Source organism: Ctenopharyngodon idella, chromosome 23 (assembly GCF_019924925.1).
Source record: "Ctenopharyngodon idella isolate HZGC_01 chromosome 23, HZGC01, whole genome shotgun sequence".
Classification (NCBI taxonomy): domain Eukaryota; kingdom Metazoa; phylum Chordata; class Actinopteri; order Cypriniformes; family Xenocyprididae; genus Ctenopharyngodon; species Ctenopharyngodon idella.
In genome coordinates, this window is record NC_067242.1 from 1624887 (window position 1) to 1649869 (window position 24983).

A 24983-nucleotide genomic window follows, 5' to 3' on the forward strand; every position below is an offset into this window, starting at 1 on the left:
ATATATATGTATGTATATGTATATATGTATGTATGTGTGTGTGTGTATGTATGTGTATATGTATGTGTAATATATATATATATTATATCTTGTGCATGTTATTTATTAATTTTTTCCCTAAAAGCCTCTGTTTGAGAATTTCTATTGTAACTTGATCATTCATTTGTCAGGGCACAGAGTGAGAAAGCCACACCTGTATGATAAATTGCAGCTCACAACATCAAACTCATTGTTATACATTTTATTAAGCCTTATTTCTAAAGATATGCATCTTGCGTAACCCCCAATAGTATGAAAAACAAGACATCAAGCTTTTATAAATGTGTGTTTTCATGCACCCTCCTAATGAAGTGAAGACTTCATGTTGGTGGCTGACAGAAAAAAGGGTAATTGTGAACACAAGGCACACATTGTGTTGGATTAAACTGTAGCATTTGTTCGATTGTCTCTATACAATACAGTCATTTGCCTAAAGAACTTGCTTACATTTGGATTAGTGTTATTTCTCTGGGAGTTGCTTCAAAATATCAAGAACGAAAGCCTTTAGAGAAGCTAGAGGTGTCATAACCACGTCATTGAGTTTAAGATTCAGGTGTCATTTTTGAATAAGAATGTGGTTAATCAGTAATTTAGAGTGGTTTTTATTTGTTAGTGTGTGAAAGGAATTTGTTTCCATTCATCATTGTCTGCGCGGGTTGCTGGACTGAGGCGGCTCAGTTGTGGATGACTGTTTTTGTGATCAAACATTATTGACTCCTGCAGTCGATAACCTTGGCAACTGCAGTTCTTCACCCGAGCGCCTGCAGCTCAGCATGTGCGAAGCTAATGACAAGGCCATTGTGAAATGCTTAATGTAATGGGAATAAAGTTAACAAAATGCACTCAGTACAGTCTCAAACTTGGACTCAAAGTAATATGGATTAGGGATTGTCTGGGGAAAAAAAAAAAAAAATGTTTTCATACTTCAGCATTTTAGCGGTATTCAACATTATATCTCTATTTATTTGTTCTTAAATGAGTAAAAAAGATGATATTTGTTTCCTCTTCAGTCAGAGGAACCATGATTTCAGTTAAACAGCATTGTTAACATGTATATTCAAAATGTCATCATGTAATGAACATTTCTGAATGCATGTTATTGATTTTACTATGAACAAGTCATCAATGCACCTATAATAATGAATAATAATAATCATAATAATTTAACCTAACTCAACTACGTGTATATGTACCAGCGTCATAATAAACAGCAATAACCTGGGTCATTGATATATATACGTTTTTTAAAACTGTAAAAAAAAATATAATGGAGATATAATTCATTTGGAAGATTTATTAAGTGTTAGCAATGAGATTTTGTGTTTTTTATAATCAATTAACACTGCTTTTGTAATTTTTTTTTTTTACAAGATGAACAAAATTTCAGTTTTACCGAATGACACTTTTGGTTATACCGAATGACAATATCTTCAAACAATGCTAACAGGCTGATATCTAGCTAGCTAGCAAAAGGACAGTCAAACATTTTATATTTAGTACAATTTTTTAAAATATTACAACATTTTCCATGATTTATAGTGGTTGTACCGAATGACCTGATGTTTCGGGACATGCGTATGAGCAGGTGAAAACATGATTTTTTCAGATAGTGAAAAGAGAGTTAGTTACTTTGCTTCACGACCATGTGGTCCTTTGCAGGTGTCTGAATGATGTCACATGATATTGACCGCATGACTTCATCCAAAATGGTCCCTTCATATTGGTTACTCCAAATGACATCAGTGAAATTCATTTTTCCGGACATTCTTCCTCATAACAAAGCAACGACTTCTACACATAGTGCGAAAATAGTATTAAAATTATGTTGATATATGATGTTATAAAATCATGCCAGAGTAAAAAATATATACATTTATTACATTTTTAGATATTTTAATCACAAATGAAATGGCTGTATTAGCCTTTGGACGGTTAAACCGAATGACCTTTTTGACGCTTCAGAATCTTTAAAATACGTAGCAAAATATAATTAAAACCTTTTGGATTCAATAAAAGAGATCTAGTTGTACTACCTTGCTTACGTACTTTGGATGTCATATCTTTGTTTTTTATTATTATTAAGGCCTTTGGAGAAAAAAGAAAATGACCAGTCACATCATTGACCCACCTACATATCTTTTTCTAAAACATTTAAATGTGAAAAACTCTGCTAAGTGACTTTAGTCAACATTATGTTTTTAAAATTTTGATTTGATTCATTGAAATGAACTGGTTCATGGACATTTTAAACGAGTTCTACCTGTCTTAAGACATCTGTTTTAACACTTATTGCTTGTCTCAACTAGCAAAACAATGAAGTATTGTGACGCTATAGTCTTTAGGAAACTTGATCAACATGAAATGGCATTTGCAATCAGTTATTATATTTTTCTGAGAATGAAACTCAATATTAAGTAAAAATAAAAGCTATCCACTTGGATTTAATTGGAATGTGAAAAAGAGGGTGTTCTATACCAGAATAGGTCGAGGTGATTGGAGAAAGGAGGGGTTTTAAAAAGTAAGAGGGTTTAGTGATGTCAGCCAAAAAAGTTTAAGAGGGCGGGGCCTCATTATGATTCTGAAGAGAAGCATTCATTTTACTGGGAATAATATGCACTGATGCATCATTCACAATATAACCAGGAATGTGATTTAAAAAGTAAAGAGTCAATTTGGATTTTACACTGACTTCAAGGGGAAAATAAATATATTCATCACTGGATTCACAATGTAGCATATATCGGGAGCAAAAATCCAGTGCTGGCTCATTATCTGTTCTCAGAGTTCCTCCTCGGAGCCAGTTTGTTTATGTGCGCTGACTGTTCTAAGATACTGTTCAACCTTTGTTTTGGCACACTCTGAGGTGCTTTTTGGTGTTAAGTGGTGTTCGGTGGCCCTCAGGCCTGGGCTTCCTACTTTCCTATCCCGCCTGAGCGGTGGGAGGAGATACTTTATGGGTAATGGAGTGGTAATTCAAAACAGAGGCCCGTGGGCAGGATGAGGTTTGTTGGAAACAAACATTTCATCAGTGAAGATGAGTGTCTGTTTGTGAATGGGCTGATCATTGTTTCCCAAACTGTTGTTGTCTTGTGTGCCTCCAAAGCCCCATTAGTATGGCTCAGTTTCACCTTAATTAACCAAACCAGAAATGAGAAAATCATTTAGCATTGTTTTTCACTGAAAAAGCTGCACAATGTCTTTATATAGGGTATGCGCAAGTCATGTAGTTTTTGTTGTTGCCTTAAAGTCATTGTGAATTAACATTTGTAACTGTGGCAATGTGATTTGCTATGTGTAACTTACTCTACTTTAGTAATTTACCAATTTCAGTATGCAACAGGCTAATCCATGTCCTATGGGACATCATCTTATCCATTGAGAATTGATTGGATTGTAAAGTGTCCATTACATACATTTGGAATAATATTATGCAGCGATTAGGGTCAGTTTTGACATTGCATTAAACTTTATGCCTTAACGGGTTAGTTTTCACCCAAAAATGAAAATTCTGTCATTAATTACTCGCCCTCATTTTGTTCAAAAGCTGTAAGACTTTTGTTTATCTTCGGAACACAAATGAAGATTTCTTTTTGATGAAATCCGAGAGATTTCTGTCCCTCCATTGACAGCTTACGCAACCACTTTCAAGCCCGAGAAAGGTCACTCTAAAACATAACAACAACAACAAAAAATAAATAACGCAACAGTTTGCATCATTTTTTTTTGAGTTATGTCAACTTTGAGTGAATTTACATTCAACCATCAATCCTTATTGTTTTAGAGGAACTTAAAAATGTGTTTATGCTACAAATTAAGTCGATTACTCAAAAAAATTAAGTCGCTCCAACTAGTAGAGTTGTAGCCCTGGAACCATTATTCTCTTTATCCAGTCCTATGCAAAGCATGCTAGAAACCCTCTGCCTAATTTCCGAAGTTATCAGGACATAATTTCATTAAATTACTACAATGTAATTTAAAAAAAATAGCCTATTAACGCAGAAATTTGAGTTTAAATTACAGACGATATTAAGTTGATGTAATGACCAACATTATTATGTCAACAGAACTCTACAAAATAATGTTTGCAACTTAAAAGGTTTAATTAAAACAATAAATTAGAATTTTTAACTTGCAACCATTTAATTTAAGTTGTGGTAACGGATCCCCTGAATTACTTTTTAGACTGAAGGCATCATTAAAGTAATCCATGTGACTCTAGTGGTTTAACCTCAGTTTTATGAAGTGACACGAGTGCTTTGTTTGCGCAAAACAACAAAACATAATTTACCACTTTATTTACAAAATATTAATCTCCAACGTGCATTCACGTAACAACGTCTGCTCTCGTGTCAACACGTCACGCATGTGTCACGATGCTATCGTGAACGAGTGTTGGAGATTAACATTTTGTAAATGAAGTGGTCATTTTTTTTTTTTTTTTTTGCACAAGCAAGGCACTCGTGTTGCTTCATAAAATTGAAGTTAAATCACTGGAGTCACATTGAATACTTTAATGATGTCTTTACTACCTTTCTGGGCCTTGAAAAGTGGTAGTTCTCAGCTCTCAGATTTCATCAAAAAGATCTTCATTTGTGTTTTGAAGATGAACAAATGTTTTATGGGTTTGGAACAATATGAGGGCGAGTAATTAATGACAAAATTTTCATTTTTGGGTAAACTAACCCTTTAACTACAAAAAAAAAATGATAATTGTGATTTAGTTTATTTTAAATTTGCACTTTTCTGTTTTATGGGTTTAACAAAGCAAGATAAATCTCCACTTGGAATTATAGAAGAACCCACTGGGGAACACATACCCACGGTTTGGGATTATTTTTGTGTGTTAGCATGTTAAAGGCTTTTAGTGGCATTCAGCTTGAAATATGAGAAGTTGGTCATTTACCAGAGTGACATAAACCATTTGGAAGGCTTGTAAGGATGTTTGAGAGAAGTAAAATCAAATTCTGCTGTCATTTTCGGTTTGTGTGAGACTTGATCTGAATCATACCCCCACAGGCTTATTCTACTGAAGTCTGAAATGAGCCCTATAAATGTCAAAGTGAAAGAATCAGCAGGAACCTTTGCGAAATGCTTTAGTTTTCCCCACCAAACCTTTCAACATGTCATTCATTTAAAAGAGGCCCCTGCCTCTTGAAATATTATGATTGAGTTTCTGTGACTGTGGGTGGACATAGACCTGACTGCTGGAGCGAGAACTCTTTAATCTGGTTCGGTGTGAAGCAGTCAGCCCGTGCAGTGAAGCTTGTTTGCTTTCGCTCTGCCAATCTGTACTCAAACCAACGGCGGTGCATCACATAGTGCATGGCTTTCCTTGACTGCCTCATTTTTCCTGAAGAAAAATGCACACAGTTTATCTTTGTCTCTGCTCAGTGAGTGAAAAACCGGGGATGTCGTTCTGTTAAATGGCACGCAGAGATCATATCGTGTTCAGTTGTTTTATGAACGTTCAGTAAATCTCATCCTCTGTAATAAGCAGTATGCACATTCTTCTTATCAAGATCTGTGTTAGCCTCTTCCTTTCGCTGCATTCCAGATGAGTTACTTCCCAGGTGTCCACCCCTTAATTGCTACTATTTGCGTACTAAATCAATCTTTCCCTCCAGTTATGTTTTGTTCTCCTCATAGTCTGCAGTTATATCCGTCCAATGTCCATGCCCATGGAATGTGAATATATACCACATGTCCAAAACACAAGATTGTACTTGTGGTTCATGGCTGTGATGCAGTAAAGCCTTTTGGCTTCAATATGTCCCTCTCAGCAAGGAAAGAAACTGTGCTTTTCAAATAATTTCATGGGATCTTGGTGGATAAAAAACAAAAAAAAACACATTTTGTTCCATAAAAATGAAGCCTATTTTTAGCACTATTAAAATGTTTCACATTGGCAGAAAATGTTTTGCATGGCATTACTTTAACTTTTAATGAGATTTGCAAATACATAACATCAAAAGTTAAACATCCAGGCAGTGAGAATTTGCAGAGAAAATGTTCTTAATTGTCAAAATGCCAATCCTATTGGCGCTAACCAGTGCAAATTATAATTTATTTGTGTCTTAGTGTCTTTGATTTTGAGTAGAAATATGACCAGGACATGGTTTAGAGAGATTTGCCCTTAAACACTGCTGTCTGATAAGGATGCTTCAGAACTGATATAAGTTATAATTTCTGGTGTAGATTTTCTCTTCCACCCCCCAGCAACCCAGATCTCACTAGGTCAATTAAAATGCACAGAAATTCGTCAACATGCTTGCTAATCACACTGACTCGTCTACTAATGAGCAGAGCTCTTGAAAGCCATTGCTTTTAATAGGCATGGTGTAATGAGCTTTAATTGAAAATGGCCCATTTGCATGGTAAGCGGCCATATAAAGAATTTGGTGCTAAGGGTCTGATTTCCGGCATGGAAACTGCACTTGGGTGGTAATGTAATGTAACAGCCTGTTTTACCATAGCATAATAGTGACTGAGTATTAGCATAGCACCACTTGCAGGTGTCTGTGTCATATGCCTGATTTGCACGGCTGTTGATGTGCTTCATCATTATCAGTGACATCCTGCATTAGATACATTCACATGGTGCTCTATACAGCGTTGTTTTTACCTCCCCACATTACCTTGGTGACACCAGGCTTTTTCAAAGAGAAATCTTCAAAGAGAGATTTAAAACTTACCAGGGCAACTCTGATCAAAGGTTAAACTACGCTCAGCACGACTCTTCTGGTAATACACAGAGGAGCGCATCTGTTTGAAAGTAGAAAGAGTCTAACTTGATTTGCAGGTGTTAGAGCATTTGCTTTTATTGTTGACGAGCAGCATTATAGACTATTTCTTTAACATTGTTTCAAAGAGGCTTTCTTTCTTAATGTTTGCTCACTTTTTAAACACTGATATTTTTAAAATCACGTTATTTTTATCCGTAGTTGTTAGGAGTTATTCTGAGGGAAATATGAGCCAGCACAGTCTGGTACAGAGCGTCTCGCCGTTTATTGGTCTGGCAGAAATCCATCTCGTTACAGTTCGGAAAGCAATGCATTCGCTCAAATGACTTGAACATTTCCAATTTGTTAAACATTTTGAACCAAGATTGTGTGTTGTTTTTGCTTAGAGGTTTATATCTTGGGAAAGGAGAAACTTCAGGTTAGGAGAAAAGGAAAGTAGCTTTTCAAATAGTGTAACGTTGTCTGTAATAGGAAATTGTCTTGTTTTTTTTTTTTGTTCTGTACTCTAGCCTTGGTAAAATGCAACTTAATGTAATATGTTTGATGTTTCTGTGTGCTTTTTTGCAGGCAAGCTTTTAAGTGCATTGGCATGGTGCACTCCAGAGCAATGGCTATGAGAATGTCTTAGCCCAGCGAGCACTTGCAAGGGGGGACTCTGCTTGTTTCTCCCCCTATGGGAAGTCCAGGTGATGAGTCAGCACCAGTGATGGGGATCCATTGAGTCCTGTCCCTGACACAATTCATTGCCCTTTCCCCCTTTACCCTTTACCCCTGCCCTGCCTGGCCAGTGCACGAACATGCTGCGCTTCCTCCCTCTCAAGCTTGGCCGTTTGTACCGGTGTCTGAAGCTTCTCTTTGTCGTGGGGCTGTTTGTCATCTTGCTGATGAACACGCACAACCTCTTTGCCTCCTTCCAAAAGAACGAACTCACCGACCGAAGGTTCATCAACCTCAACAAGTGCCCAGCCTGCTTTGGCACCAGTTGGTGTCGCAAGTTCATGAATGGACAAATATCTTTCGAGACATGGGGTCGCCTTCGCTTCCTGGATGTCTTCAATGTGAAAAACGTTTTCTTCGCCCAGTACGGGGAGCCTCGTGAGGGTACGCGGAGGATTGTACTCAAGCGGTTGGGTTCCAACCAAGAACTTACCGATATTGACCAGAAGATTTGCAAGCGGGCAACAGGTCGGCCTCGTTGCGATCTCATCCAGGCCATGTACAAGACTGAGTTTGCCCGACTTAATGGGGATGTCAGACTCCTAACTCCAGACGTTGTGGAAGGCTGGTCAGATCTTGTTCATTGTCCCTCCCAAAGACTGCTGGACAGAATAGTCAGGAGGTACGCTGAGACAAAGGACTCTGGAAGCTTCCTTCTCAAGAACCTTAAAGACACAGAACGGATGCAGCTGTTGATGACCTTGGCTTTCAATCCGGAGCCCCTAGTGCTTCAGGTAGGTTTATTTCTGGTTGTCTACTAACCCATCTCTTTCTGACAGACTCCCTAGGCTTGTAATATATCGTCTGTGTTATAAAAGCCAGATCATAACGTATGCTCTTGAATTGCCCTTGATAATTCTGCCAGCGGAATGGAACCTGTCAGTTTGGTGGGCTGCAAATAGGCTAAAAAAATGCTGCTGTAAATTGTAGGGTGTGCTACTTTCCCTGCCTCTATGTTTCCATTCCTGGCTGCATCTTATTTTGTAAGCCACAATTCTCAAGTTTGAAGTCCTGCCCCTGTAATCTGGGAGTACCTCAATTGGGAAGTGTTTAATCGCAGCCTTATAGTCCAAATTTGATGGATTTGTCTTGCCTTGATGCTTATTTTAAAGAATTTTAATTATTTAAAAACTGAAAACTATGCTTGAGGACAGAGTTTGAAGGTATCACGAAATCTGCCTTGCAGAATAGTCTGATTTCCTATCAGCACAGTTAAAAGGTACCTCACTGTCATTGGACTGTTTTGGCCTTCATATCAGTGTATTCTTTTCTGATGGACCATGCTACTTCCCATTTTGACATGCCATTGATAATAAGGGCCACTATCTGACCACTTTTCAATACTGATTTACAATTGGGCGATCAATTTCAATTTCAGTTGTCATTGACCGCAGCTGGTAAATGCCCAGAACAACAAAGTAACACAAGCCCTGTGAAGACATCCAGTGTCTTGCTGACCTCTAATCTATCACAAGTTCCTGACACCCTCTGGCGTTTGCTAGACAAAGGGGAGATCATCCCAATCTATAAAATCTGATTAGTTGTGTGTGTGGTCCCTGTCATTCAGCACCCTCCTCCTTTGTCTATCTGTTTGTTTCTCATTCTCTGTTGCTGCTTCTGCAGTGCCCCTCTTTCTGCTATCTAGATAATTACATCAAGTTCATAATGCCATTACATATCAGTTCAAAGCACCCTGTGATTTTTAATCCAATCCCCAGGTCCACTTCCAGGACATCTTCTCCTTCCGTCTATCTCTGTTTAGCCCCATCATTATTCTGTTTGAGCTGTTCCTGCATGTTTTTCAATGCTCATAAATAGTTAATTCTGTGCTGAACTTGTGAACTGTTGGCATGGGGAATCCTTCCCCCTGGAAGTACTGGATAACCTGAACTCTCAGAGCACCAGGGAGCTTCCGGGAGACCCTGAAGGGTGGCTTAGTGCCTTTGGCTGTTCCTTAAACAAGAAACACCATAATGTTTCAGGAATAGAAGGAAATGAGTGGTTTTGCACCAGCTCATAAAGAATTGATGGCAGCTATGAAGAGTGTATACCAAGCCGGAAAAGATGCTTTTTTGGTTTTATAAGGCTAGAGTTTCGTTGTTGTTTCAAGTAGAAGCTTCTTTCTTTACAAAACCTACTGTTGTGGTACAGTGACGGCACAGTGATGTTATCAGATCAGAATTAACATATTTAATAATTCATTCATATACAAACTTGTGGAAGCTGCTTTAGAAGCTTGGCAAACAGTTTCATAATGGGTAAACTACAAGGAAGCTACTTCTTAAAGGGCACCTATTATGCCCCTTTTTACAAGATGTAAAATAAGTCTCTGATGTCCCCAGTAGGGCTGGGACAATAAATCGATGCATCGCGAATCGAGAAATGATTCTGGAATGATTCTGAGATTTTCCAAATGCATTACGATTCTCTCTTGAATCGATTCTGAGCTTAGTTTTTAACAGCAGATGGCACTGCATGCTTTAGAAAAGGCCGTACTCTATTTGCTTACACGCACCACTTGAACCTTCTATTAAATAATCATTCATAAAGTTTGAAAAGGGCGAATTACAAGGGTGTTTGCAGTGGGCAGTTTAAATTAATCTCACATCATACAAGCATTCTGAGATGCAAGTACATTCTCAGACTCAGACGAATGCACGAGCGCTCTTCTTCGTGAGCGTATGAGCGTGCAGTTAAAAACTAGCCTAGAGCGCCATCTGCTGTTAAAAACTAAGCTCAGAATCAATTCGAGAGAATCACGATGCATTCGGAAAATCTCAGAAACGAGTGGTGCGTCGATTTATTGTCCAAGCCCTAGTCCCCAGAGTGTGTGTGAAGTTTTAGCTCAAAATACTCTACAGATAATTTTTATAGCATGTTAAAATTGTCACTTTTTGGGAATGAACAAAAACGTGCCGTTTTTGTCTGTGTCCCTTTAAATGCAAATGAGCTGGTGCTCCCAGCCCCCTTTCAAGAAGAGGGCGGAGCTTCAAGAGCTATGCTCCGGCATACTGGCAACAACAAAACAGGACAGTCTCATGCACTAAAAATGTCAGAAACTGTCAGTAGTGGTGTTCAGTCATCTGCCTGTACTGTGCATAATAAATGCACGTTTATGAATTACGCAGAGAGTGAGCATGGCGGAATAAACATAATGACATAGCTCTGGTGCCCTGGTGCCTTCATGTGCTACCATCCATAATCGCCTCCTTTTCTGCAAATGAATTCTAGCAGAACTTGTTTTTCTCTCACAAAACTTCTCACTCCTACTTTGTATTTTTGTAAAATGCCATGACGCAATTCACCACTGCTTTAGTTTCCAATCTACTGTGAGGTTTCTGGCACTAAAGCGGCCTTTTCTCTCAGCTGTGTGTGAAACCGGCCTGTTTTAGTCAGTGGAAACCAATCCTCAGCGCTGTTGTAAGGTTGGCCCACAACACGCTCTCCTTTTCTGTCCGCCGAAATTATGGTGCTGCAAGTCACGTGGAAAGCAATTCCTCCCAAAGGAATAAATATTTTTAGAAAGCAATATGATGGCCAGAAATAATGAATAGCATGCGATATGTAAGGCCTTTGTTTTAAAAGGCCCACAGTCCTGCCATGAAATGCTGAAGCCAACCATTGTGTTTATTTTACACTACTCACATAAACCATAAAATTTTCCTTTTTCAACCAGCCAAATTGTAACCTTTAAAACAGCATTATGCTTTGTTCTCTGCTGATTTCTCGAGACGGTTGAAGAGATTCTATGACCCACATTCTTTGCAGAGACGGTTATTAATTCACACTTTCATGAGCCAACGTTCCCTGCATTTTATCTTCTGTCTGTGAAGCTGTGATGCATGAGGTCATGTTCGATAGATGTAGAGCCTGGTTTAGGTGACCTTGCTCAAATTTAGCCAGGAGCATGGTACTTTGTTAACAGCCCCCGCGTTAGCATAGGCTCTGCCTGCTCAGCCAGCTTGACAACAGGACATGACAGGCCTGTGGGGTTAACGCAGTCAAGGGTGCAGCACTTGCCTTCAGAACGGGCGCTTGTCGAGACACTCCTCCCTGCACCTGACATATTTTGTGAGTTCAGCTGGAGAAAAAGTGGCAAACGCTACTTCCGAAAGCTCCCTCTGGATTGTGGAGTCAAATGAGGGCAGGGTCTTTTTTAGAGCTTAAAAAACAACATGAAAGGGTTTCAGTCATAACCAGTCAATTGCCAATGAGCTGATGATGTTTAAGCCACTGCGTTTGCGCATTGTTTTCTGAATGCATAGTATTGACTAGGGCTGGGCAACTTCTTGCAGAGTTTAGCTCCAACCCTGATCAAATTCACCTGCCTGTGACTTTCTAGTAAAGCGGCGGTCACACTAGACTTTGAGCCTGCGAAATTTGTACGGACACTGGAACGGTCATAATGTGACATCACACTCTGCAGTTTCTTTTTTATAACATTTAAAGTAGGGTTGTCACAGTACCAAAATTTCAGTAGTCTGTACCAATATCATTAAAAATTTTACAGTTTTTGTAGGCCTACCAATTTCGGTACCACAGCAAAATCTTTTGGAACTATTTTACTATGTTATTTAACTATTTTTTTTTAAAAATATTAAATTAAATGAGTTTATTATTTATAGATGAGACCATGATGGTAATCTGAAGAGTGAGTTTTGTCTTCTGCAGTGGCAAGACATTCAGGCTATGTTTGATTTTGCGCTGCCAGAGAAAGCAAAACTAAAATCACCGGCATGTGTGAAACACGCTATACAAATAAACTCGACACGCCTTATCAAGTCTAATAACAAGCACAAACTGTGTTAAATATAATTTGACGTGCAAGCGAAAAGGTTTCTGTCCTACAGTGTTTTTTCTATTTTACAAACGTGAATATAATAGGTCTAATTAAAAGCAAACCAAAGGAAGAAACGTTTATAATTCCCTGTGAAAATGGGTGAGACGTGAGTGACGATTTGGGTAAAGAAACACCTGATTCTATGTCCAGTGGAATAACTAATGGAATATTGTTAAATTCGCTGATAATCGGGTGACCAGATTGCGATTCGCAAAACAAAGCCGACGAAGCTGTACCTCTCTCATTGGGCATGAATCCAAATGTTTCCATGGCTGCGATTTAACATTTAATTGCTAACCTATTAATTCTTATGCAAACAAAGCGTTGTGCTTCAGTCTTGTAATATTCACGTAAAATACTGGCACAGGCCTATCAGTGGGTACCGAATATACCCGGTACTCAGTACTTCCGGTACTACAGAAATGCTTGTATCGTCACATTTTCAAAATTTCAGTACTGACTTGGTACCGAAGTACTGGTACTTCTGCCAAGAGAGAGATGATTCAGTCTTTGGTCAGACATTTCACGTGATACGAATTCCCAGGTGAGAACGCTCCAAAATGTGATACGTTTGCAGTTCCGGTCCCAAGCGTTCGCATGTGTAAGAATCAAAGTCAGTGGAACGAGAATCCTGATGACCTTGATTAGATTGTTAAACTCTTCAGGAAAGTGGATCTCAAGGGTCACCTCTGTCCACCTCTGCTATAAACCATTACAGTTGGGTAATAATCCTGTTCAGATTTTTCATAGAGGAATTAATTTAAAGACAGATCTACCATGAGCACCAGAGTTTGAAAACATTGATGTGTCTGCAGAAGCTATCCGTGCCTCTCTTTCATATACCATTATGATTTTTTGCATACTATGTAGGTAATGCATCTTATTTACAATATTTAGATTACCTAAAAGTACACAAGGAGCAAAACTGCATTATTTTCAGAGAGTATATCTTCAGTTAAAAGAATAGTTCACCCAAAAATGAAATTTTCTGATTATTTACTCACCCCCAGGCCATCCAAGATGTGTATGACTTTCTTTCTTCAGCCGAAGAGAAATTAAGGTTTTTGAGGAAAATATTCCAGGATTTTTCTCCATCTAATTCAAGTGATCATGCCAGCACATTTCGCTGACCCAGAGGGTTAAACAATAAACTGACAGAAATACTAATATACAGCAATGACTAGTCAACGTGTGGACCACGCTTATTCTCCACACTTGTAAAAACAGGTATCATGTATGCACATTGGGAAGGTCGTGAACAACCTTTTTGTGGACACGCACTGCAGAGCTGTACCAAGGCGAACATTTGTAGTTTTAAAAAGGTATATATTTTTATTTAACTAATCAAATTAATGTGCTTTAAAATAAATGAGTTACGCCCAGCAAGTGAGCATCACCCATTGTGTCATTCTTATATAATTTTAACTGTCTTACATGAACTTCTAAAACCTCAGTTGCTTGTGCTTGTTCACCCAGCAGACTGAGTATACAGAACTAAACCTTTATCTCTCTCTTCACTCGTTCTTGTCCTCAGCTGGTGGATTGGTGGTCTGTAGCTCAAGATGAGATGCAGAGAGGGAGATTTTGGGGGAAGGGTTGTAGAAAAGTCTGCCAAGCAGTAGAATAAGCACTGCACCCTGCAGGGACGAGTTCTCTCTGTAGACTGACTCGGTTTTAAAATTTAATGGCCAAGCAAAATGCCAGACGGGGGCTGTTCTGCTTCCACGCCTGCGTGGCGGACTGTAGGTCAACGACGGGGTTTGAGGGAAAAGGGCAGCCGTTTAATGTGAAGAACAAAACAACTTATGTTTAGTTCTTCCTCAACAGCCCTTTAAATTGGCTTATCAGACTGTGTAATATGTTTCACAGGCAACACATTGTTTTTTTTTTTTTTTTTTTTTCATTTACTGTAGCTTTCCGTCACTCTTCATCTGAATCAGTGCTAGACACTTGTCCTGACATGTCTGTTGTAGATCTCTGGGATTGACGACTGGAGAAAATGTGGAGAATTTCACCACACCCTGGCAAAGCGTTTTACATGAGAAAGGCGGTTAGTGAAAGTTACACGTGAAACACTGGGAGGGATGGATGCTAATTACTGTTGTCTGTAATGAGACTGTTTAAGCTTCAGTTTAGGGCTGCAGCTAACATCTATTTTGGTAAACGCAATCATTTTGATGCCAAGGTAATGACACCCTAATTCTGAATATTGAACTTATCCCACAACCCAAGTAGGTGGTAGCTGTCGTAACTACACTTCTGCTGGCAAAAAGCATATTTCTGCATTGATGGCTATTAAAAGTATCTGTGTATTACAAATTGTGTATTATAAATATCATTAATATTTCATTGTATTATAGTAGACGTTTTACTACTATGAGCTAGGGATTATGTGCGTCATTACGATAATGAAACTATTTTAATTAAAACATGCTGTTGATGAAAATACGACGAGAGAATAACTTCTTGTTGTTATTAATGCACCATCAATGTTTTTGTGGGGGAACATGTACTACTTGAAAAATGGACAGCGAGCAAGACTCTGACAGCTGATGCTTTCGTGTGCGGTAGTAAAGAGAGAATGAAATCGGGAATGCGTACCAAAATGACTTGTGTTTTTCACAAGTCTCTCTTCAGTTCCAAGTCGAGTCGCAGGCCGGTTGTTCAAAAGTCCAAGTCGAGTCGCTGGTCGGTTGTTCACAAGTCCGGGTCGAGTTGCAAAGTCGGTTGTTCGCAAGTGCAAGTCGAGTCGCAAGTCGGTTGTTCGCAAGTCCAAGTCGAGTCGCAGGTCGGTTAGTTCGCAAGTCCAAGTCGGGTCGCAGGTTGGTTGTTCAAAAGTCCAAGTCGAGTCGCAGATCGGTTGTTCACAAGTCCAAGTCGAGTCGCAAGTCGGTTGTTCACAAGTCCAAGTCGAGTCGCAAGTCGGTTGTTCGCAAGTCCAGGTTGAGTCGCAGGTCGGTTGTTCGCAAGTCCAGGTCGAGTCGCAAGTCGGTTGTTCACAAGTCCAAGTCTAGTCTCGAGTTGTTAGTTCACAAGTCCAAGTCGAGTCGCAGGTCAATTACAACTTGCATCTGCACAAATGCTGCAAATGTGCAAATGAACTTGATGTGTTTGTCTGAATGTATAACTCCTGTTGAGCTCTTCCCGTAACAACAACTCTAAAACATGGGCAACTAAAGCACAAAGAATTTACAACATCTATTACAATGGTGTTCTCATTATAATGTTATGTATAGCAGATTGGCACATCATACACTTTAGTAGTTTCATCGTCAAAGTGATTCCAGGCATCACTGCGTGCTTTCAAAGCCACAGTTTCACTTTAGTTCTACTGTCTGTAGTTTCTGGACGACATGCTGTCCTAACATTAACCAATCAGACCCCAGGTACCACCCAACATGCCGCAATAACCAATTAGATAAAAGATACATATGTTTTAAAGTCACAGCGATTATCGTTTTCATGATCGAATACTTGTGCCCATCCCTAGTACCGATACATATTGTGCACCTGTTTTTCCAGCGGGATCTGCAACAGAAGATCATCTACCGTTGGCATGAATGTTTGTTTATAGAAGTGTGTTTAATAATGAACTCTGGGTGAAACAGGAGGAGGTTAAAGCTAGAAAGATAAAGTACTGGGACTCTATCATGTGTTGGTGTTGTTTATTGGGTAAGCAGGTGGTCGATAGAACTGCAACATTACAAGAAAACCAGACAAGCCAGTAACAAGTTTGTGATGAACATTTTACTGGGCAAACAAATTAATTCTGACTGATCCAGTTCAGGACAAGATGAAGCACTAAGAACATCGTAATGATGTTCGTGCCGTACTGTTAAATTAAACATCAGAGGATATTTCCAGCCAATTTCACCTTTGACATTTTACCTATATTTGCATTTCATACGGAATAATTAAAAGGCATGTTAGTCACATATCACGAGGCAGTCTTGAACTTCGGTACGCACTCTCTAGCCGAATCTGAGAGCCAATCATGATGAGTTTACATCTAGCTGTCCAGCAATCCCTCTTGTTTAACTGCTTAAGCAAACCTTGTTAAACAATGAATACATTATGTAATATCACAACAGCATCATAATTGGAGTTCCACGGGAATTGTGATTTAAGTGACTATTCTCAACTACACTATGTCCGTCCAGGATGTTAACAACAACTGTATTTAAAATACTATTTCAGATTCTTTTTTAAGACAATTATATATTTAAGTATCAAAATAAATGTGTGACAAAACAAATGCCAACATAATGGTTATCTACATATGTTTAGAAAATGTACTTGAATTTAAAAATGCATTACTTAGTCTAACATGCCATTGATGTTTTAAGGAAAAAGTCAACCTGGCTCATCAATAAGGACATTTTTCACTAGCCCCGCCATAAATCTGATAATTTTTAGTAACGCTTTTACATGCATATATAATATGTATTATTAAAATACTTAATAGCAGCAATATCATCAACATCATTGATTCTCAGGTGTCTTGTAGCAAACATCTAGAAAATGCATGAGCTATGTGAAGTACTGTAACTAACATTTATTTGGGTAATCGAATAATATTTAGATTATTCCTTTGAATAATCGGATTTTATATTCTGTATTTTCTGTAAGAAAAACGGTCACAAAATAATGAACATGTCAGAGGTAGAGTGTTCATTACTGGCTGTCATTTGTTTCTTCAGGAAATGTGTGGAAATTCTTACATTTATATTTCATTACATGTTGTAATCCAACTATAGTTACTGTTCTCATAAAAATATAATTACTTTCATTACATGTAGCCTAGGATTTTAAACCAACAAATATTTTATCAAAATGAATATTTTAGGCCAAATTATTGCGCTCCCTTTCTCTGTTGAAGTCTGTGGTTAATGCATCATATGCTCTCACTCATTTTATGAAGTCTTTGATGTTTAATAGGAATTCGCTTGCTGTCAGGATGAACCTTTTTGCAAAATGGAAATACCTTTGTGAATTTAGAGATGGGAATATAACCATAAACGTTATGCACTATGGAAAAACAACAACTCAGAAGCTCATTAAACAACACACATATAAAAGAATAAATGTCATAGAAACCTAAATGTTTTTTAGTCTGCAAGATATAAATACACATGCACTGCCACTAGTTAATTTTGCTCACACATTTTCCCATCTTTATTGTTGATCATTCATTGTGATTTCCACCATCTGACTCTGCACATGTAGTGTTACCAAATAATTATCTGACCAACAGATATGTAGTTCACTCTTACAAGCACAAACGCACACAACAGACTTGCTCTCGTGTGAGGTGCTGTTGGGAAGGGCGTGACATTGTAAAAACTGCAGGTTTACTCTTTTCATCCTCTCCTCTGGAGAAAAGCCATTTGTCTGAGGCTGTTTCATTTTGAGCAGGGTGAGATTCTCTAGAGATCCGCTGGGCACTTGGTCTCATTCTCTCTTCTTTATGTTCTCTCTTTTTTATCTTCTTGGTTTTAACATTTACAGGTTCATTAATTTAACGTCTGACATTTAGCCAAAATAAACTATTTACATTAGTCACAAATACTTAAAGGGTTAGTTCACAAAAAAATGAAAATTCTGTCATTACTCATCCTCATGTCGTTCCACACCTGTAAGACCTTCATTCATCTTCAGAACACAAATTAAAATATTTTTGATGAAATCCCAGCCCTCTGATCCCTTCATAGACAGCAATTTAATGACCACTTTGCAGGTCCAGAAAGGTAGTAAAATTATATTTTTAAATGCGTTCTTAAATTTTTGTTTCACAGTTATTATTTTTTTCTTATCCATGACTGCAATACTTTTGACGGAAAATTTATTCTAATTCTATTTTAGAACACTTGATGATTATGTAATCTAAATAACAAAATGAGGATTAAAAAAAGAACTGAAATCGGATGCGTTCCTGACTTTTTTTTTTTCTTTTTTTTTTTTTTATAATGTCAGTAGCATGAACATATCAATTTTCTTTCTCATATCACTAGCTTTAAATATGCAAATTCACTGGATAATGAATGCATAAGTGACCAGCTGGATATAAACTAATGCAAATAGATGGTAACAATCGTGACATTAAACATTTGGGTCTGACTTTTTTTTTTTTTTGTCACATTGTTTTAGGTACTAATGTTAGCGTCCTTTCAGCCTTGACGGAAAACGTACTGCTGTTCTTTCTCCACTAACACAGCATCTAGTCAACAAAGTAATTGCTTTATAATGGTATGACAACATGTACTGTAGTATACTGTTTACATACCATTTCGTTGACTAAGTTTTAAATCCTTTTCTGAAGTGTCCCGATGTGTGCAGTGCACAGTCTCACGTGTCAAAACCGGGTGTGACTCATACGTCCTGAAAAGTGAAGCTGCGGGCTCTTTGATCGCCCCCTGGTGGCTGGATGCAGTACAAGTCATAAACCCCGCACTCTCCATGCAAACGAACGAGACTTCAGTCAAAATAAAAAAATAAATTACACTTCCAATAAAATTTTCCGAAAGATGGTTTTGGTCATTTAAGGTAGTTGTTATCACGCTGATATGTGTTCAGTTGTTCGTTTTTGTGATGAGTTTGATTTTAGCTAGCAATTTGATGCTATAGAAACAGGGTGTGTTGTTATGATTGACAGTTGTGATTGACAGCTTCTCTGAGAACTGTCGGAGCTTTGAGGGGAGATTGAAGATATATAACTATTAATTTTCGATTTATGTGTTATTTCACACAGACAAAATGAGTTGTTCAGCAGTAAACTGTACTAACCGACCTACAGGATCTGATGGATCACTGAGCTTTTTTCAGTAACGTTAAATGCTTTATAAGCTAATTAATAAAGGTTATTAGCTTTTAAGATAAGATAACATGCCTAACGTTAGCCATGACGGGAAAAAGCAGGTGATCGTTATCTGGCAGTTAGCCTACAAATTATTTTTATGGGTATAAAATAAAAATTAGCAGGACAAAACTAATGATAGCCTACTCTAATAAATTATAGAGCACTGTCTACATCAATCGATCTCCTGTAACGTTAGATGAACATGATTTAAAATGGCAGGACCGTTTCTGACATTTTAGAGTTGTTTCTTGTGGCATGTTATTGAGTTTATCTACTGAATTTGCTGTTTCAACAATATTATTGCTCTAGAAACAGAATATTATTTTACAGGTAGAATTTTTCAAATTGTGTATAATTTATATATTTAAAATACATCAATTATGATATGTTGTTTTGAACTAGTTATCACTAGTAATTTATTTGAAAACGAGCAATGTACATTAATAAACATTCAAATAAATGTAAATTCCTCTTTGCCAGATGTTATTAAGCCAAATGAAAAAGGAAGGAGGAAAAGAAAAAATATAATAAACAATAGATAATAAAACAGATAGGTGATCTGATCTTGATGATGCAGTCGTCTGGGTAGAAGTTTGATACCGCGACTCCACCTCCAGGCTCCACTGACGATTCCTTCTGCGCATGCCCAGGCTCCAAACTGACGTTTTTGCGTAACATGTCAATGCCCATCGTCGAATGTTTTACGTTCAGTTCATTACAATGGAAGGAAGCGGCATTGCGGCGTCCATCTTTTTTTTTTTTTTTTTTTTACAGTCTATGGTCAAAACAAACTCCACAAGGCATCAGTGATTTCACCTCTAGAGGCCGCTCTCGTACTGTATGACAATGGACCCTTCTCAGCCGCTCCAGCAATGGACGCAACACAGGCAAAACTGTTGGTGTGGATTTTTGCCAATAACCAATCGGTGCTGATTAATTGGCAAAACGATCAATCTGTCATCCTCTAATCCCTAGTATGGAGCTTATTTACATACTGATGTGTTAAAGGTACAGTAGCAAAAACAACCTGAAGTCTTTTACACTTCTTTTTGGTGAGAAACCTTGACTAAACGTTCAAGCGAATTTCAGAAAAATAAGATTATTTTTTTAAGATTGAATTTGGTTCTTTTTAACATAAACTACATCAGAGGTGAGAAAGGAACTTGTTATTGTATGGATAAGAATGGAAATTTTGCACTGATTCTGAGCGGCCACTGTATCGCTTCAGGTGGAGTTGTGCTCCCTCAGCACTTCTGAATGTCTCTCTCTCTCTCTCTCTCTCTCATAAGCATGCTGCATGCTTCTTAAAAAAGATAAAGGGAAAGATTTCCACCCAAGCACCTCGTTTTATTAATATTAAAGTTTAGTCAACGTTAAATGAGACCCCAGTTTCCAATTTATTTTGCCACTTCAACGCCTCATCGGTAACGTTAATAACTCCTGGATACTGGATTAGAGTTTTAAGTGCACTGGGGGAACGTCAAATAAGCAGAGCATTTTTCAGCTCTTCATGGACTGAACACGATTAATTACTTGAACTTTTTTCTAAATTATTCCCCAATTATTTCAATGTTTCCTAGGGGCATCACTCAATAATGGATGAATTGTGAAAATGAAAGACTGTAAATATTGTTTTGAATCTGTATTTTTTCATTATTTTTAACTATACAGTATTCACTATTATTTTGACACAGTGTATCAAAGAGAAGTTTGTACCAAACATTGATTCTGATACCCAGCAGAGAGAAAAACATGCTAATCTTCATGACAATGGCAACATTTAAGATAAGAGAGAATAATTTTTAGTCATAACATCATTCTACCAACAGCTCTTATAATATTAATAATAATATCTAGTTCAGTCATGAAACTTTACATGCAATATGCAAGCTATGTCACCATTACCTTGTGACACAAGCTGATTGACCTTTGCTGATTAAGCAGCCAATGAGATTGCTTGCTCAATATTTAAATAGTCTTGTTAGATAGATATAGACTATTTATCTATCTATCTATCTATCTATCTAATATATATATATATATATATATATATATATATATATATATATATATATATATATATATATATATATATATATATATAATCAGATAATAGTTCTTCTGAAACCCTCCACCTCCCCCAGCTCCACCTGCCAAGATTTGCTATGGGATTTATGAATGTCTGTTCATGCAGCAGCAAAATATCTTATACTATCTTATATGTGTATATAATGGCAGTAGCAAGTCTGGTAACACTTAATTTTAGGGTCTTTTAACTAGTTGCGTATTAGCATGCATATTGAATATTGGCTGTTTATTAGTCATTATAAAGCACATATTAATGCCTTATTCTGTATGACCTTATTTTACATTCTTAATCCTACCCAATACCTAAACTTAACAACTAGCTTACTAACTATTAATAAGCAGTAAATTAGGAGTTTATTGAGGGGGAAAAGTCGTAGTTAATAGTGAATATGTGTTCCCTATACTAAAGTGTTACCGCAAGTCTATACTTGCTCTGAAGCAGCATGCATAGCAGATCTAGTCAATCAAGACCCAATACATTTACATTGATTAACATACCAAAACTACTTTGAGAGTTGTCATGATTGATTATGCCTTTTATTCAATCAAAAATACTGTAAAAAGTAATATTGTAAAATTTTACGATTTAAAATGTTTTCTATTTGAATATATTTTAAAATGTAATTTGTTCCTGTGATGGCAAAACTGAATTTTCAGCAGCCATTACTTCTGTATTCAGTGTCACATGATCCTTCAGAAATTATTCTGTTATGCTGATTTGGTGTTTAAGAAACATTTTCTTATTATCAGTGTTGAACACAGTTATGCTGCTTAAAGGATTAGTTCACTTCAGAATTAAAATTTCCTCATAATTTACTCACCCCATGTCATCCAAGATGTTCATGTCGTAAAGAAATTAAGAAATTAAGGTTTTTGAGGAAAACGTTCCAGGATTTTTCTCCATATAGTGGGCTTCAAATGTCAGTTTCAGTGCAGCTTCAAAGGGCTCTACACGATCCCAGACGAGGAATAAGGGTCTTATTTACCAGAACGATTGGTCATTTTCTAACCACAAATGCTCGTCTTGCACTGCTCTGTGATGCGCCACACATTATGTAATCATGTTGGAAAGGTCACGTGTAATGTAGGCAGAAGTACCACGGTAGGGCGAAAAACTCCATCTAATTTTCTCCTCCAACTTCATAAGTGGCCGACATCGTTGTTTTACTTTTTTTTTTTTTTTTTTTTCTTTTTTTCTTTTTTTTTTGTAAAGGGTGTTTGACTTTGCACGTTCGCTTTGTAGACACTGGATCGGTTCTTCCACCTACGTCACGCATGACCTTTCCAACGTGATTTTGTAATGTGTGGCACATCGCAGAGCAGTGCAAGACGAGCATTTGTGGTTAAAAAGAGTGTGTGTGTATATAATATAATTTTTTTTTTTTTTTCAAGAAAATGACAGATTTTGCTCTTTGAAGCTGCACTGAAACTGCAATTTGGACCTTCAACCTGTTGGTAACCGCTGAAGTCCAATATATGGAAAAAAATCCTGAAATGTTTTCCTCAAAAACCTTTCTTTCTTCAGTCAAAAATAAATTACGACATAAACATCTTGGATGACATGGTGGTGAGTAAATTGTCAGGAAATTTTAATTCCAAAGTGAACTAATCCTTTAATATTTTTGTGAAAACTATGATACATTTTTTCCAGGATTCTTTGATGAATAGAAAGTTAAAAAGAACATTTATTTAAAATCTTTATTCCAGGCGCAAATCTTTACTGTCACTTTTGATCAATTTAACGAGTCCCAGACTGACAGCTGCTGCTGCATGAACTAAGCTATGTAAATGCGCCTGTATATGCTGTAATGCCAAACAGCCTCCGGGCCTCCTTACGCATGTCTTTCTTTGGTAAAGGCCACCCTTAACCCTCATTAACAGAGCAAGACTTCAACAAAGCCCAACACAAAAGCTATTGGCCTGCTGTTTCTCTATTCAAATCCTTCTCTTTGAGGTTTGGGAGGTATATTCCTCCGCTCTCCGTGGATTTCTCCCCCTTCCTTCTGGAGAGCCCCTGATCGAACAAACACAGGAAGTGTGCTGGGAGTGAGCAGCGCTTTGAGGCTGGGCTGTTCTCTGCTGATTGACCCAGTCCTCTTAGAGTATTGACCGCCCTTACTCGCAGACTGCATGCCCGCTTCCGCTCTGCTTCGCACTAATTACTAATATGAGAGTGGGATAATATTGTTATTATTGCACTCTCCATTTTATAGTGCTTTGGAACAAATTGGATTTGTACAAATTGTTGGCACAGTTTAGCTCTGATTAGAGGGGAGTGTGTGTTTTGTTTACCGTGTGGATTTGTTGGTCTAACTGGAGCGCGGCCTGGTAGTTTGAGTCTTATCTCATCTGTCCCTTCTTAGAGGCCACGGCTAAAGAGTCAAAGGCTTAATGCAACATCAAAGCTGTCTAGCTTCTGCGTGTACACTGCTGATAGAACGACAGATGGAGAGGAAGATGAAGAAGGGGGTTGACAAGAAAGAACTGATGGAGGACAATAACACTGTTACTGTAAGAGCGAGTGAAATGTAATGTGTTTGGTCATTTGGTCACAAGACTGGTTCATACAGTAGTGGGCTACATAGACCTCATTATGTTGTTTATTTCAGCGACAAATAATTATGAATATTCAGCATTTTTGCAATTTTGTGGAAATTGACACAATGCAGTAAAACATCAAAGATTTTGGACACGATTGGACATGGTAGTATGTGACTTGGACAATCAAATAGTGAGTCAAAATTATTTTATCTATTAAAGTGTCCTATTATTCCCCTTTTACAATATGTAATACAAGTCTCTGGTGTCCCCAGAATGTGTCTGTGAAGTTTCAGCACAAAATACCCCACAGATCATTTATTATAGCTTGTCAAATTTGCCCCTATTTGGGTGTGAGCAAAAACACACCATTTTTGTGTGTGTCCCTTTAAATGCAAATGAGCTGCTGCTCCCCGCCCCCCTTTCCAGAAGAGGGCGGAGCTTTAACAGCTCACGCTTCGGTTGCTCAACAACAACAAAGCTGGAGAATCTCACGCAGCCAAAATGAGGATTGTCAGTAACGGTATTCAGACTTACATTGTTCAAACCGGAGTCGACACTGATGGAGAGACTCAGGAAGAAGTTACAACTTTTAGATTGAAACTGGACGTTTCTGAACGGTTAGTGGATAAATTTATGTAGTTGCTGTGGAGTTGATTCAACTCGTCGACTAGCATGTGCCGTCATGTTAATCTTTTGTGCAAATCCAGTGTTGAATTGACCCTCGTTTGTGAAGCAGTCCGGCGTAAAATGACGGCATGACAACAACACTCTACTACAACAACTCTTCCTCTTCTCTAAAGCAGCCCGACATGGCCCCGCCCCCTTGTTGCGTGTTCTCAGGGGTGGGGTTTGTGTAAATTTTAGGGTTAGTGATGCCACCAACCCGGGAAGAAGCTTGTTGTAGTCCTTAAAGCGATTTTTGTAAAAGAAAATATTTCCCTTTGCATTAAACATTGAGCGTCGTAACTTGGACACTATTATTGAGATCCAGCTGCATCTTGTGGGTACTGCCATCACCCCAAACTTCAGTATTAACTTATCTGGGTATTGCATGCAAAAAGACAATTAAGATATTGTGCAAAACACACTTCATACTGCAAAAATGACACACATACTATGGTAGTATGCTATTCTGAATGCTCCATTTGTGTTCTCCTGTTCT

At 37.9% G+C, this 24983-nt stretch overlaps 1 protein-coding gene across 5 annotated transcripts in view; it reads left to right on the plus strand.

Annotated features, from left to right (window-relative positions):
• Nucleotides 1-24983, plus strand: part of dipk2ab (divergent protein kinase domain 2Ab) — a 45342-nt gene that overhangs the window by 6350 nt on the left and 14009 nt on the right. For 4 of the 5 annotated variants that reach the window (XM_051882075.1, XM_051882073.1, XM_051882072.1 and 1 more), the window contains one exon: nt 7347-8230. The exons of the other annotated variant lie outside the window; for it this stretch is intronic. In XM_051882075.1, the coding sequence (XP_051738035.1) occupies nt 7577-8230 (654 nt within the window). In that variant the 5' untranslated portion in view covers nt 7347-7576. The remainder of the gene's footprint in view (nt 1-7346; nt 8231-24983) is intronic. 5 annotated transcript variants of the gene reach the window in all.